At 45.2% G+C, this 15,991-nt stretch overlaps 1 protein-coding gene across 1 annotated transcript in view; it reads left to right on the forward strand.

The window, feature by feature from the left end:
• Positions 1 to 15,991, forward strand: part of Cog6 (component of oligomeric golgi complex 6) — a 34,488-nt gene that overhangs the window by 8,811 nt on the left and 9,686 nt on the right. The window contains exons 8-15 of the mRNA XM_021158642.3: positions 1,101 to 1,194; positions 6,206 to 6,334; positions 6,410 to 6,501; positions 8,189 to 8,253; positions 10,477 to 10,568; positions 12,866 to 12,983; positions 14,674 to 14,805; positions 15,312 to 15,479. Of these exons, the coding sequence (XP_021014301.1) occupies positions 1,101 to 1,194; positions 6,206 to 6,334; positions 6,410 to 6,501; positions 8,189 to 8,253; positions 10,477 to 10,568; positions 12,866 to 12,983; positions 14,674 to 14,805; positions 15,312 to 15,479 (890 nt within the window). The remainder of the gene's footprint in view (positions 1 to 1,100; positions 1,195 to 6,205; positions 6,335 to 6,409; positions 6,502 to 8,188; positions 8,254 to 10,476; positions 10,569 to 12,865; positions 12,984 to 14,673; positions 14,806 to 15,311; positions 15,480 to 15,991) is intronic.

Below are 15,991 nucleotides of genomic sequence, written 5' to 3' on the forward strand. Positions count from 1 at the left end.
TTCCTTGCTGGCTGTCATTAGTGTTCTCACTACTTGCTTAGTCATGTGATCCATCTTCATCGTTGTCTTCTTCCATCCTCACAGCCCACATAGCTGGCCAGTTCCCTCCCGTCTTTCATTTCCCTGTTTCCTGCTTCTGGCTTGTTAATGGCATCCTCTTCTATGTTAGGGCTGGTGATTACCCTGAACTTACTTAGGCAGTTTGGGAACGTGCTCTAATAGCAAGGTCTTTTACTTTCACACCATCTGCCATGTTCCTTTTGCCACGTAAGGCAGTAATTCACAGGTCTCAGGAAGTTGAGTTGTGGCATCTTCATAGCTTACTTTTCCTAGACCCAAAAGTCCCATGGGTGTCTCCAGTGTTGATTCAGGTCCTGGTGGTCCTGTAAGATAGACTGGTGTTTGCAAAATAACATGTTAAACTGGGGAAGGCAGTTACATTGAGTGGAGTGTGAGTGTGTAGTTAGTTGGTAGTAAGCACAGCTGACTGGTGCAAGCGCTGGAGTTAATCCAGTTAGCTGGCTGCTACTGTGTACTGGATGCCTGCTCTTTTGTTGGTTTAAGGTCGAGTCTCCTTGTTTTTCTACCTCTCTTACTGTTTATACAGTCTGCTCTCATGTGGACTGTTCTTTCTCTGTCTGCATCCAAGTCTTAGTCTTCAAGACAGCACGAGGTTCCATGCGCCCCTGGAGCGGTCTACCCCCACTGTGGCACAGTGACTGTCACTGAAAGGCGGCCACTGGGATAGTTAGCACGCATTGACATGCTGCTCTTTTGTGATACAACTTTTCCCATGTTTGTCTTATCCTTGTGGCTGGACTGTACTTCCTCAGTGATGGGGCATTGCCTCCGGTCTCTGTGCTCCCTGAACTTGTAAGCTACTGTTGGCCAGCTGTGCAGCCATGGCTCTCCGAGATGGCAGAGCCATGTTTAGGTGCCTCAGCATCTCAGTCAGCAAGTCCTCAGTTCTTTGAACATAGGGGATTTGCAGGCACTTGGTAGGAGAAACTGAGGCATAAGGTAAAATAGTGGTTGCTGTGGAGGGAAAGGGCGGGCATTGTGAGCAGACTGCCGGAGTTACAGTGCTGATTGTCTTGCAGGCGAGTGCAGAGCACTGACTCAGGAGTCCTGTGATGTGTCTGCCGTGTTATCCCAGGCCATGGAAGCCCTGCAAGACAGGCCTGTCTTATACAAGTAAGCCGTGCTGCTGCTATGCCTTCTGTTACTACCTTGACTTATGGCACTCGTGCCCAACTGCTGCTCAGTGAGCTTCACTCAGTGTGTGTCGTTGGAGCACCAGGTTATTTGAACACTGTGTGTAATAAAGGGAAGAACAGGGTGTCCCTGCAGTACAATTGTCTCTTGGTTATGTGGCAGCTGAGTGGCTTAGTCACTTTGCCATCTCATCAACTCCTTTGGGATTGTACATCACTAAAATCCCTACAGCAACACAGCCGTGGAAGAAGATGACCATGTAGAGATATTATAATATAGTTTCTCTGAGAAGACAAGAGAATATTTACAGCCAGGCATTTTTTTTAAGGTTCAGGTCTCTGATCTTGTAACTACCAGCTAAGATCATCAGACTAATTGTTTGGGTGGGGACCATATGCATTTAACTTGTTGATTTTTAAACTCTGTATTTTACAAAAGTCCGTGCATTTATAAAGCTCTGGAGCAGAGTAAAAGCTGCTGTGAGAACAGCAGGTGTTGATGCTCTGGGGACCACCAGGGGTTCATTCAGAGCCACCCCTGAGGGTCCCCTTTCATCCATGCTTCCATGATTCCATCACAGACCACGAATGCTGGGCCAGGCCAGCTGTGTGCAGTAAGAGCCTCGTGCAGCTTGCACCTACATATTACAGTCAGACGCTTCCTTCAGCTCCTTTAACCTCGAAACATAGTAGAAACAAGCCTGTTTTTGGGTTTTTTTTTTTTTTTTTTTTTGGTTTTTTCGAGTCAGGGTTTCTCCATATAGTCCTGGCTATCCTGGAACTCACTTTGTAGACCAGGCTGGCCTCAAACTCAGAAATCCGCCTGTCTCTGCCTCCCAAGTGCTGGGATTAAAGGCGTGTGCCACCACCGCCCGGCACAAGCCTGTTTTAATAGGATGAGTCCTTGATGGTCTGAATGCCATGTCCCAGGTGGCCCAAGTGTCCTGTGATAGGTGAGGAGGATGTCCATCAGGGTGCACTTCCTCAGGGAAACGTGTACAGTGAGCCCCACCCGGGTTGAAGAGGTGTTTTCTTGCAGGGAGCAGAATATTCTACTTGGAGGGAGTCGTGGGTGTGAAGATGTGAATTGTTTGGGGAGGGGTGAACTGGCTGTGCACGGACGAGCCGGTGCTGACTGCTGAAGAGCAGCTCTGCAGTCCCCTTGCAGTTGCTAGCACTGGCAGTGATTGCCACAGTCTGTGGTTCCTGGACACGTGTACTTGATTCTAAGCGAGTGCTGTGTGAGCTGCAGTCTGCCCTTGTTCAGAGGCTAAGGTTTTCAGTGCCTCACTGCGGACTCCCAGACAGGCACTCCCTGTATACCAGGGACATCTGTCTGTCCTACTTCCTTTGCCCCTTCAGTTCCTAGCAGACCTTGGTTCAGAGGAAGGGTTTTTAGAGGTGGGGGATTATTTTTACAGTTTGCTAAACTTGGCTATCTGTCTGGCTTATTTTGCTTAAAATGACATCTCTGGTTCCATCCATTTTTTTGCAAAGGAAAAGGTTTCATACATCTTTGTGGTTATTAATGCTTTGTGCTACATATGTACCAAATCATCTGTTGATGGGCACCTAGATTGATTTATGTCTTAGGTCAATGTTGGGTGTCTTACCACTGAACTTTGTTTATCATTATTATTATTGTTGTTGTTGTTGTTGCTGCTACTATAATTGTTGTTTTGTGAGATGGGATCCCTCACTTACTCTAGAGCTCACACATTCAGCAAGACCAGCTGGCCAGTGAGCTGCAGGAATTCTCTGTTTCTCCTTCCTCAGTACTGTGATGTAAGGTGTTAACTGCCATGCCCAGCTTTTTACATGAGAACTGGAGGCCTGAGCCTAGATCCTTGTGGTTGTGTGGCAGGTCCTCTTTCGATGAGCCATCTCCCCAGGCAGCAGGTACTGCGCTTTCAGAGTCAATTCTTGAGTCAGATATCCTGAAGGAGCCCTTCGCCCTCTATGCACCTTTGTTTCTAGTTGCAGTGAGGTTGGTAATGGTGCCTGTTTCCCAGGGCCATGGAGGGCTCATTTCACAGGTGCCTAATTCATGCTGAGCATGTCACTGAATGTAAGACATTTCTAACCAGTGCAGAGACAGACTGAGACTGCAGCCTAAGAGACAGGCCGAGACTGCAGCCTAAGCAGGGGTCTGTAAGCCAACAAGGACAGTAGAGGAAGAGAAAAGAAACGTAGACTTGCTCTGCAGAGCACGGCCCACCAAGAGTGATAGAACCTGGACAGCTGTAAGCAATGTTGGAGGTTGAGGAAGGTAGGTCTCAGGCACTACTCATTAGGCTATGGTGAATGCTGAGAAAGGGAAAACTGCCTTTTCTTAAGGAATCATTGCTCAGTGCCTGTGTCAGCTGTAGGATGTTTCCTGTTACAGCCTGTGCAGTGTCTGAACTTCATCTGAGTTAAGTTTCCTGTTAACAGCAGGTGGCAGTGTAGGAACCTCATCTAAGCAGTGTGTAGCCCTTTCAAGTGAATAAATACCATGCACAAGAACATGTCAGCTGAAGTCCTTGAGAATGTGGCCTGGTTTGTGTTTCTTAGTAGTTTCAACTGTATGCTAATGTGCTCTGTTAATGACCACTGTACCAATCACTACCTTTCCATTGTTAACACAACCTGGGGCCACCTGGAAAGAGAGCCCCAGAGTGGAATTACCCACATCATGCTGGCTCTGGCTGTGAGTCTGCCGGGGTGAGGGGGCATTGTCCTGACTGCTAACAGCCATAGGAGGCCATCTGCATGTGGTGGCACCAAATGGACTGAGTGTGAGCAGAGTAAGAGGGAAGAATGCTTGCTGAGCTAAAGCATCGAATGAGGCAGCAGTAGGTGCATCTTCCCACTCAACTGTGGTGTGGTGTGGTGTGGTGTGAACTCCTTCAGGTTCCTGCCTTGACTTCTCAGAAGTGGCAGACTGTGAGCTAAAATCAAGTCGTTTCTCTCCAGATTTGCTGTAGGTCAGAGTGTTTTTATCACAGCAGCAGAAATGGAACCCGAGCAGCTGTGCACACATACTGCTTTTAAAGCTGAGTATAAATGGACACTTTTTTTTTTCCCGAGACAGGGTTTCTCTGTGTAGCCCTGGCTGTCCTCGAACTCATTCTGTAGACCAGGCTGGCCTCGAACTCAGAAATCCACCTGCCTCCGCCTCCCAAGTGCTGGGATTAAAGGCGTGTGCCACCATTAAAACATATTGCTAACCCTTTCTCCTGAAGAGTATACGTTACCTCCCTCAGGAGGTAGAACTTGTACAAAACTGATGCTTTATTTTGCTTTATGGGTTTGTGTTGCATTCTAAAAAGGAGATTCTGCAGTATTCTTTCCTTTTGATTTGCTTTTGGAACAGAAGGTTAGAATATTTATGTATTTTGAACATTCAGTCTTATAAAAGCTACGTTTTGAATTTTTGGCCTTTGTTGGGAAAGTCCTATTTAGTTTTCATTTGTCTCTAAGAAAGATGTTCCATGTCTAGAGATGGTTGAAGGTTCTTTCTGCTTCGTGCTGATTTTTCCTAAATTATATTTATCCTGCAAGAGGATTGACCTTAATGTTAAGTGAGACTTTCACATTCTTGTACAGGTTAAATCTCAGTGTTCCCCAGGCCTGATACACATGTTCCTTCTGAGCACTGAGTGGTTTCAGGGTATGATGGAAGTGAAGTTTTGGCTCTAGTTTGTCTTAAAATATAGAAAGCAAATGGAAGACATTGTGCAGCAGAGCAAAGCTTTGTCTGACCCCTGCACTTCCCCTCCCTCTGCCCCAATGTATCTGCAGAGATCTCAACACAGGAGAGGTCCGTGTTCCTAACTCCCACTGTCTGTCACTCCACTCTCTTCCCTCACAGTTGGGAATAATGTGACCAGGAAGAGCCCCCAGAAATGCTCTGACATTGTTGGAGGTTTCCTCATAGCTATAAATAATCCAGAAAGCTGTGGAGCCTAAGAAAGTGATTCTTTTACACATCTTGAGGAAACTTTGGTAAATTTTGTTCACTAGTTATTGAATTCATTTTTAATATTTAGGCTGGTAGAATACTGTTCAGGGATTTAAAAATTGGTGGTATGGAATCTGCTGACTTTATGTTATTAAAACTTGGGCTGGTGAGATGGCTCAGTGGGTAAGAGCACCCGACTGCTCTTCTGAAGGTCCAGAGTTCAAATCCCAGCAACCACATGGTGGCTCACAACCATCCGTAACGAGATCTGGCGCCCTCTTCTGGAGTGTCTGAAGACAGCTACAGTGTAAAAAAAAAAAAAAAAACTTTTGCTGTGTATGGAATATAAAAAGGGCATAAAGGATGGCAGGTATATTAGGATACAAGAACAGATCCCATCCATCCACACACACTTAACCCAGATCCCCCTGCACGCTGCTTCATAGCTTTCCTTCTCTGTCACTTCCGTTCCTCCACCATAGAAAATTTCCCCCATCTTCATCAATGATGAATAACTTCTAATGTAAAAGATACTTGCTGTGCATACATAGCCAGTTAATAAATGTACTGAACAACTAATATGTCTCATTTGAGTCAAAATAAGCTTTCAACAATCAGCAATTTAGGATCTGTTTTGGATGCTAAGTGAGAGTAACAGAAGGAGAATTAATTTTTAATATGAATCAAAGGCCTTGGTATTTGGGCTGCAGCATTCTAACGAGCTCTGAGAACTAGGTGTGTGCTCAGAGCACCATGCTTAGCCACTATGGGATCAGGCCAGCTGTCTCCACCACTGACACCACTGCCGCCACTGCTGCGCTGCCTTTGCTCTTGGTCCAAAGCATTCCTTCTTTGAAGGAGCAAAATTTGTACCTTTTGATTGAATTTTCAACATGTTAAAATGACTTACAACTTTTAGTTGCAAGATAGTACTTGTCGAGGAGGGTGTGCCTAATAAAGCTCTCCTGTCTTGCTCATCTTAGATACCGGTAGACTGAAGTGTCTGTTAGGGGAAATAGGTATTTCTCACATCATGTGTTTCTTCTAGGTATACCTTAGATGAATTTGGAACGGCCCGACGAAGCACTGTTGTTCGTGGGTTCATTGATGCTCTTACAAGAGGAGGGCCAGGAGGTACACCTAGGCCCATTGAAATGCACTCCCATGACCCGCTGAGGTATAGTGATTGACACTAGGAGAGAATTAGGCTCTTTCCCCCGGAGCGTCTTTACTAATAGGTGGTTTTCTTTAGGTATGTGGGAGACATGCTGGCATGGCTCCATCAAGCTACTGCCTCTGAGAAGGAACATCTGGAAGCTCTCTTAAAGCATGTAACTGCACAGGGTGAGTGCACATGGCTTCTGTGTTTCCCTTGCTGTCTTCACAGAGATAAACACTTCACACTTAGATGCCACATGAGCATCTTGTTATCCTTAGAGACCCCACCCCCTGACCATTTTACTTACTAGATTTCTGTGCTTTCATCTACTGCTTGGCCATTCAAGTTTAGGGTCTGCCTGTCTTCCAGTGCCCTGCTGCCTTCTGGTAAGATGTGGCTGGAGTGCCAGGCATACATTGGCTTAGACCCTCAGCATCAGGCTCAGAGGCAAGGATGCAGTGAATGGCTGAGTGTTGCTCATGCAGAGAAGGCATAGGAGCAGGAGTGGGAGGTGGTTGGTCATAGTGGTCCGCAGTCTGGAAGTAGAGCGATGATGATGCAGTTGCTGCATCATGGTCATCCACAGTCAGAAGCAGAGAGATGAGCTTGTGTGCACTGGACACTCTGTTCCTTTCCCCACTGGAGTCAGTTTGAGCCCTGTCCGCACCTAGAGAAGCCTGCCTCACCTAAACCACACTGGAAGTGCCCTCGCAGATATAACAGAGTGTTTGTGTCTTGAGCAGTTGTAAAATCCAGTCAAGTCTATGAGAACAGCCATTACAGGAGACTTGTTTTAGAACCTGGGGGTTAGTGTGTAGGTTGAGGGTGTTTTGATTTTGATAGAAAGTAGAGAGAAATACTATTCCTGGAATTGTCTGACTGGCTGGCATAGTGTGGACATACATTACTGTGGTCATAGACTCAGCTCTTCAGTTCTGAGATTTGATGCAGCATATGTCTTAGATTGGTACAAAGTTTGCAGTTTTTGTTTGTGTGAGACATGGTCTTACATGGACTAACTGTGTATCCCAGACTGGCCTCAAACTGTCACTCCTGTCTTATCCTTCTGAGTGCTGGAATTATGGGCCTGAGCCATCGTGCCAGCCAAAGTCTGCACTTTTTTCTTCTGTTACTATCCTTATCACCCAGGTGTAAAAGAATGCATTTCCAGACGGAGCACAGTGGCACGTGCCTTTACTCCCCGCACTCAGGAAGAAGAGGCTGGTGGATTTCTGTGAGTTTGAGGCTAGCCTGATCTACATGTAGTGAGCTCTAGGCTAGCCAGAGCTACATAGTTGGCCATGCCCCCTCCCCAAAGGAAAAAAGAAAGAAGAAATGTGCTTCCTCCAAGAAGTCTTCAGAGAAGTCTATATGAGAGACAATGTTTAGAAGCTTGAAGATAAAATAGGTGAAATTCTAAGCCTCACTCTGAAAATGAAAGTGGTCGCCTGTCCGCCAACCTTTAAAGTGTGTCCTGCCTGGTAATAGTATGAGCAGTGTCAGCCTTTCCTTGGGTTGCAGTGTCAGTTCTCAGCCTTCTGCTCTCAGAGTGAGGCGCTCTCAGAGACACATGCTGCACTTATGAGACCTCCTCCAGTTCTCAGGTCATATTCGGGGGCCTCACAAAAATGTTAACATCATTCACATGAGTTGTCAACATTTGTAGACACATGCCAGTCACCGACACCATCAGACATGGATCAAAAACTACAACTTGTACTGTCCTAAAGACACCTAGCCTAACAAAGGGTTGCTGTTTATTTTAAATGCCATTCATGGAATTCCTCATAGGTGTTTCTGCTGAGTGGTTCTTAAAGCTTATAGAGTCAGGTGTAACTTGGGAAAGCATGATTATGTTGTACTTAATTTTAGGTGTTAAAGAAAATATGCAAGAAGTCGTTGGGCATATCACCGAGGGTGTGTGTCGGCCTCTAAAGGTAAAGGCTCTGGTTTCTCTGTGTGTCAGGGATCTGACCCCAAAGTATTGGCTCATTCTTAGGAGCTCAGTAAAATCAATGAGTGATGTTGTTTTCATACTAATATATAATGATTAATCCAAATATGAACATATTTACCTGTCCCTGTTGCTGCTAAACTACTTGCCATGCCAGGACAGGATTTGGAGTCAGCAGGTCCAGACCTCATTTCAGCCTTGTCCCAGTGCTGAACTCTGCTGTGCTGCAGTATGCTCACGTGGGCCTGTCTCAAGGGTCAAGTGAGGCAGAGGTGGCACGTGGTTCCCAGAGTTCGCATCTGCCACAGACTTCTTCCCACTTACATCACAGTCTCTTTGGAAAGTCAGGAGAGGAACTCAAACTGGAAACTAGAGGCAGGAGTTGAGGCAGAGGCCATGGAGGGGCTGCTTACTGGCTTGCTCACTCTGGCTTGCTGAGTCTGCCTTGTTATAAATTCCAGGACTACCTGCTCATAGATGTCACAGCCCACAGAGAGCTGAGCCTTCCCACATTAGTCATCAACCAAAAACCGTACCAGAGGTTTGTTCACAAGCTAATCTGGTGGGGAGATTTTCTCATTTGACGTGCCCTTTTCCAGAATTACCCTAGCTTCTGTAAAGACTAGCTAGCACTGTTTATTTCCAGGGTTTTTGTGTTTTGTTTTTGATTTCTTTTTTTTTTTTTTTAGAAATGTGTGGTCTAAGTTTATTCCATTGTATGTAGGATGCTCTCTTGTCAGCATCACTTACAAAGCAGAATAATAAACAGAGGCACCAGAATTTGACCTGCCTTCCTCAAGTCCAGGAGTTACAGCCCGCCCTTCTCATAAGTGTTCTGTTTCTTCTAATAAAATCTTTAATGTGCCTGTGTCCCTGACCTCTATAAATTGTACATTCTGTGAAAACAGACGGGAACACCGAGAAAAGAAGTGTGGGAAATGGAGCCGCTTGGCACGTGGCTTGGACTGGGCCTTGTGTGTGCCTAGACAGATGCCAGCAGCACGGAGGGAGCTTGTCAGCATCCCCTTCCTCCCCGCCTTTTCCACCATCTCTTCCCTCCTCCCTCTCCCTCTCTCCTTCCCTCCGTCTCCCCTCCCTCTCTCCCTCCTTTCCTCTTCCTCCCTTCATCTCTCTCTCTCTCCTCTCTTCTCCTCTTCTCTCTCTCTCTCTCTCTCTATCTCTTTCTCTCCCCCTCCCTCCCTCCCTCCCTTCCCTCCCTCCCTCCTCTCTCCCTTCATCTCTCTCTCCCCCCACCCTTGCTCTGGCATTAACAGGACGCACTCCCCACCCTGTGTCCCGGCTTTGCTGCTGTTAGATTGCCTGCAGCTCATGTGCCCTTTGAGCACATGAAGGAGGCCTGTGCCTCCTTCACCCCTTTGTAAGGACCATGATTCACTGAGTACTTGGATGTCAGAGCTGCACCATGAGCTTCCTGGCTGTTCTCTGCTGGCCGGGGTCTTGTCCTCCACCACCAGCTCCATTCTAACCACAGCCATGGCAGTCTTAGTCGCCTAGTTTATTTTTCTCTTGTAACAGGCGTCGTGTATTTTCTAAGACTTGGTTTGCTGAATGGCTGGTATCTTCTGTGGCCTCTGGGAGAAAGGATGTTTCCTTGTGTGCTATTTGTCACTCTCCACTGTTCAGCTGTCGCTGCTGTGACTCCGGGTTGCTTTCCCTTGAGCTCTGGGCTGTTAGCGGTGGGCTTTTGTCACCCTGTCTTCCCTCCTTCCCTCTGTCCCTTTCTGCCTGTCTCTACCCTTCCACTGTTCCCATGTTCTTTCTAAAGAGAGTAAGAATATGAATGTCTTGTTGTCTCTAGATTCCGTAAGGCAGAGGCAGGATTACTGAGTTGGTGTTAAACATTCATCTGCCCAGGAAAACCTGTCTACAGTTAGCGTCCTTACGGTTTAAAAAGACCATGTTTGATGATGCAGAGACAGCGGTGCTGAACCTCAAAGTGGCCTGCTGTAGTTGTTATTACTTGTGTAAGCCGAGTGCTACACATGCTGAGTCGCTTTTAACAGTTTGTATTAGACTGGTTATCTTATGACTTAATATGCAGAATTTCTTTAGAAAGCATTTTGTGATTGCTACAGCAATGAAATTGTCTCTTGAGCATTTTTATGATGTGTCTATATATCCCATCATTAATGAAGAAAAGGTGTACTTTTAAGGAATGTTTAAGGTTTTCTTCATGTTTTCATAGGTTCGAATTGAACAAGTAATACTTGCTGAACCTGGGGCAGTGTTGTTATATAAAATTTCTAACCTCCTCAAGTTTTACCACCACACCATCAGGTAACAATGACAAAGCAGTGAATGTGCTTGTGTCCCCTGAGCTGTCTGTCTGTAGTCAGGACACAGTCTTGTTCCTACTGTGTGTATCACTGAGTGAGACCACGCATAGTAAGTGTGCCAGCATACCTTAGGGGCATCATTTTTTCTCTCCTGCCTTCTCCATGAATGACCACTCACACACTCGCGCACACACACGCACACACATGCACACACACACAATGTACATAACAAAATAGACCTACATAGTCAGCCTTTCTGCATCAGTAAGTGAGATCCATGACAGCTAGAGCCCCTGCATATCCACAGACCAGGACATTGTGAGCATTGTGAGTGAGCTGTGTCATTTGGGCACCAGTGTCCTTAGTTTGTCATTAGTGTTTAGTTTTGCAAGCATGATAGAATAGACATAGCTTAATCTTCTCTCCAGAAAAGTAACTGTATAGGATTTGAATGTAAATTAAAAGGATTAATATTGTTTATATTAACTAATGTTAGAAATTAATATAGTGGCAACTATTCTTTAACTAACTTTTCCTTAAAAAAAACTATACAAAGACCTTTTAAGACTTCAAGGCCAGGCCGGGCGTGGGGCGCACGCCTTTAATCCCAGCACTCGGGAGGCAGAGGCAGGCGGATTTCTGAGTTCAAGGCCAGCCTGGTCTACAGAGTGAGTTCCAGGACAGCCAGGGCTACACAGAGAAACCCTGACTCTAAAAACCAAAAAAAAAAAAAAAAAAAAAAAAAAGACTTCAAGGCCTTAGGCCTTAGCTGGGCAGATTTTTAACTAGCTCATCTAAGTTAACCCACGACCTAGCCCCGCCCACCCACATGGCTAGCTATACATTCCAGGCCTTTAATCATGTCTGTCTCCTCCCATGTCTCCTCTCCTCCTCCTCATTCCCAGAATTCCTTTCTCCCTCTCAGGAAGTCCCACCTTCCACTCCTGCCCAGGAGTAGCGATCAAATTTTAAAGCCAATCAGAGAATGCCTTAGGTAGGTGAGGATGGACAGAGACACAATTTCACACAGTGTACCTCAACATTTGAGACAATGTATCTTAGCAAAAAATATTAAAATTAAAATTCCTTTCAGAATATCAGTGAGCAAAATATGTAAGCACACTTTCCTCCTTGCAAAAATGAGAAATCTCTTTGGATGGATCGAAGAATCGTCTTCCTAATAGAAAATTGAAAATTACCAAATATGCTGATGCAATTAATTATTTCAAAATAGCAGATATTCACGGTTAGTCTAACTATACTGGTCTCTAAGCAGCTGTAAAGAATTGAGTAACTATAGTTTTTAGCTATGTTGTTGATAGGATAAGCTAGTTTTAATGAAAAGAACTAAGGATTCCACAATCTAATTATCTAGTCACTAAGAGCTATTAATTGTCTTTCTTAAAATTAAAACCAGACTTTGCTATGTAACGAAAATGCATGTGTTGTTGTGCATGTCACAGATGTCAGTGTTTGCATGTCACAGATGTCAGTTCTGACTCACAGCCTTGCTGCAATCCGTTATGAAATACTGGGAGCATAGTACAGGTTGACTAAACCTTACCCAGGATGCCTGAAGCCAGAAATGTGGAATAGTTACAAAGCCTTTGCCAACCCAGCATCACTCATCTCATCTGTATATCTAGATCCTGACCCCTCTGAGCTCTGCAGCTTCCCTAACGTGACGAACGCACGTCCACATCCCAGACTCGTTCTGTGGATGCTCAAGCGTTAGCTTGCTTCTTTCCCTTTCTAACCCCCTTACTCAAGCCAAAAGAAACCTGACATTTTTATATAAACCTAGAGTGATTAGTTTTAGTTTCTAGAACACACACACACGTATACCTATTTAAGTCTATTTTTGTTTTTGTTGTAAAGTCATTATTGTAGCCCAGGTCATTCAATGCGTATCTCCCCGCCCCTCCTTCCATATCTCTGTGGTGTACATGCATTCATGCCTGGATGTGACATGTGCCTGTCCTGTGTGTGGAGGCCGGGGGAGAATGTCAGATGACTTCCTCCATCACTGTCTGCCTCATTCCCTTGAGAATCTGAAGCTTGCCTTTAGGCTGGTCAGAGGGCTCCTGCGGCCCCAGTGCTGGGGTGGCAGGCACCTGCAGGCTAATATGGCTCTTATGTGGGTGCTAGGGGCTCAAACTCAGGCCTTCAAGCTTGAAAAGACACAGTCGTAGGCACTGTGCATCTCCAGCCACAGATTGAGATCTCTCCGAAGACTGCTCCAGGAGATGAACTTCGTTGGCTTGTTTTCCCCCTGAAATGAATTTTGTTTGCTTTTAGTGGCATCGTTGGAAATAGTGCAGCTACTCTACTGACAACAATTGAGGAAATGCACTTGCTAAGCAAAAAAATCTTCTTCAGTAGCTTGAGTCTCCATGCGAATAAACTGATGGACAAGGTGGGTCGGCCTGGCCTCCCTGGGCTGCGGCCATGCAAATGGGAGCACATGTTTGGACGTTAGTGATATGTTTTCCTCTTCAAGTTCATGTTGGGGAAGTTTAGTAAATCTCAGGTCAGAGTCCTCTTCCAGGATTAGCATAACTTCACTCTAATGTGAGGAAAACATCTCAAGGTGAGTTCATTACTTTGTTTTCTAAAAATTTTAATTTTAAAAAAATTTTTAAATACAGAATTTACCGAGTATGCCTGTGTTAGAGCTGATGCGACACAGTGAAGCCTGGAGCTCTTACAAAGTATTTCCAAACAGCTTCATAGTCTCTAACGTGTTCTAACGGTGCAGCTTTGTCTTCTGTGTCGCACACATAGACACTGTGAGAGGATAGAAAAACTACCATGTAATATAAGCAAGCAGTGAGCCCAGAGATGGGGATGCTCTCGTGTTGTAAGTCAAGCAGAGTTCTGTAGCAGGAATAATTACTCCTTGTCAGCTTCAAATTTGGGTTCTGCTGCTAGATGCTTCCTTGGAGGTGACTATTGTAGCTCCTATCACATACTGATCTTTTTACTATCATAAAACGCCCTTTATGTAGCGATCCGTCTGCCCTCCTGCCTGCTGGGAGGTGACTGTGCTGGCTTTCACTTGAGTATTTGCAGAGCATCTCTCTCCCCTGCCCTTTTACTTTGGCTTGTTAGAAGATCGCATACAGTTTGATAAACAATAAATTCGTACTTAGTCTTTGCCTTTTGATGAGCATGTTTAACCCGTTTACATTTGGATGGCTTCCTGACACTTGAATTTGTTAGATTGCTCTTTGTTTTCTGTGTGTCTTAAGTTTTCATTCCCCTTTCTGTCTTTCTGACACAGGGTATAGTTTCTTAACAAAGACTTCAATTGTCAAGTTTTGTTTCATTTACAATCTCAACTATTCTGACATTCTTTTAAAGTTTCATAGGCAGAATCTCATACTTGCATAAGACCTTTTAATATTAAAAAGAAACAAAATTAAAAAGTCGGTCCCCAGCAGCCCCCTGGTGGTGCTTGCGAGCAGCAGTGTTGTTAGGCCGGGCTTCCCCTTCCTGAGGTAACCCAGGGCTCTGTTCAGCAGCCGATGCACGAGCTCCCCCGTCCTGGCTTTCCCAAGTGACGAGATAGACCATAAGTGGTAGATCCAGGATTTCAAACCAATCTTCCAAATTTTTAGTGGTTCTTACTTCCTGAGAATTCTTCTTCCAAGTGAGTAGCCTGTGGAATCCTCCAGTGCCTCTCAACGAAGAGTGGAGCCAAGAGCCCCAGGCTGGACACTGAACCCTGAGAGTGGGTAATCACTCTCAGTGACGCTGCTGTTGGGGTCTGTGCTGCTGTGTGGATTCAGTTATTCTCAGAACTTGGGCTAAAACCAAAATAAACTAGGTTATTTTTCAGTATGTAACATGTATAATTCTACAATTCAAGGGAATGCCAGCTTTTCTAATAAGATCTTGAGCTTTAACATAGAAAGTGGTAATGGTAACCCTGGGTAAACCTTGTCACCCTGAGTGGCGTCCTTCAGAACTGGCTGTTGCTAACTTGTGAGTCTGGAGTATATTAGACGTGGCATCACGTTACATCTGCGACTTTCTCACGAGCCCTCTGTGTTTTACACAACTGAAGAGTACATAGGCAGTGGGTAACTGCTCTTTTTGTCCAGGTTGAGCTCCCACCACCTGACCTCGGACCCAGTTCTGCCCTGAGTCAGACCCTCACTTTGCTGCGGGATGTTCTGGCATCGCACGATTCTTCAGTCATCCCCTTGGATGCTCGGCAGGCTGACTTTGTGCAGGTAGTTTGTAAGTCCCTGAGTGCCTGGTCACCTCCCTCGCATACTCTGTTACACGTTGGTGTGAGTGGCCATGCACTTTGACAATCCCTTTAGTGTTGACTTTTCTTCAAGATTAAATCAGTTCTTGATTTTTAAAGGTAATTTGTCGATGCCTGTTTTTTTGTTTTTTTAAGATTTATTTATTATTATATCTAAGTACACTGTAGCTGTCTTCATATGCACCAGAAGAGGGCATCAGATCTCATTGCAGATGATTGTGAGCCACCATGTGGTTGCTGGGATTTGAACTCTGGACCTTCGGAAAAGCAGTCGGTGCTCTTAATCATTGAGCCATCTCTCCATCCCCGTTGATGCCTGTTTTTAGGCTATCTGGTCTTGTTATTAAATCTCTCCTTCATGCACTTGTTTATAAGTTAGCTGGCTATCCTCAGTTAGTTTTGCATTTAATTCTTATATCCAGGACCATCTCCTGATTAGGAAATAATCCATTTCCTTGTCATTTGCAGGTTTTGTCCTGTGTCCTGGATCCTCTCCTCCAGATGTGTACAGTGTCAGCCAGCAATTTAGGCACAGCTGACATGGCCACGTTCATGGTCAACTCACTGTACATGATGAAGACAACCCTGGCTCTGTTCGAATTCACAGACAGGCGCCTAGAAATGCTTCAGTTTCAGGTGAATTTTGCTAGAAAGTGGATTCTCTGTGATTTTGCATTTTCAGCATACCAGCTTTTGACAAATGTCAATGGCCTAACTCCATGAATTCCTTAAGGTAGTCTATCCAAAGGATGTAAACACATGCATGCATGATTGTATGCGCTTGCCAGCACACACACCCACAATTTTGGCTTTCAGTTTTAGAGATGCCATAATGTGAGGAACGTGATGAGATTGTAGTGTGGATGGTGCCAGGAAGCTCTCTGATGGACTTGAATGTTCAGTGCTATGCAGATGCCATGTTGCATGGTAGGCTGTATTTCTCCAGCAGTGCACTATGTACAGCAGGTAGTACAGAGGACAGAAGCAGTACCAGGCAAACGCTGTGGATTCTTTAACAGTCATTGTTCCCATTAGCCAGCTAGTGTCTCTCAAAGACTGAATGATGGCTGAGCCAGAGCCATCTGTGAGTTACCTGACTAACACTTGGGTACTGGTAGTGCAGCGTTCAAGGGAACAAGGCTGAAGCA

The sequence above is a fragment of the Mus caroli genome, unplaced genomic scaffold (genome assembly GCF_978045245.1).
Source record: "Mus caroli unplaced genomic scaffold, Mus_caroli_1 scaffold_3, whole genome shotgun sequence".
NCBI lineage: Eukaryota > Metazoa > Chordata > Mammalia > Rodentia > Muridae > Mus > Mus caroli.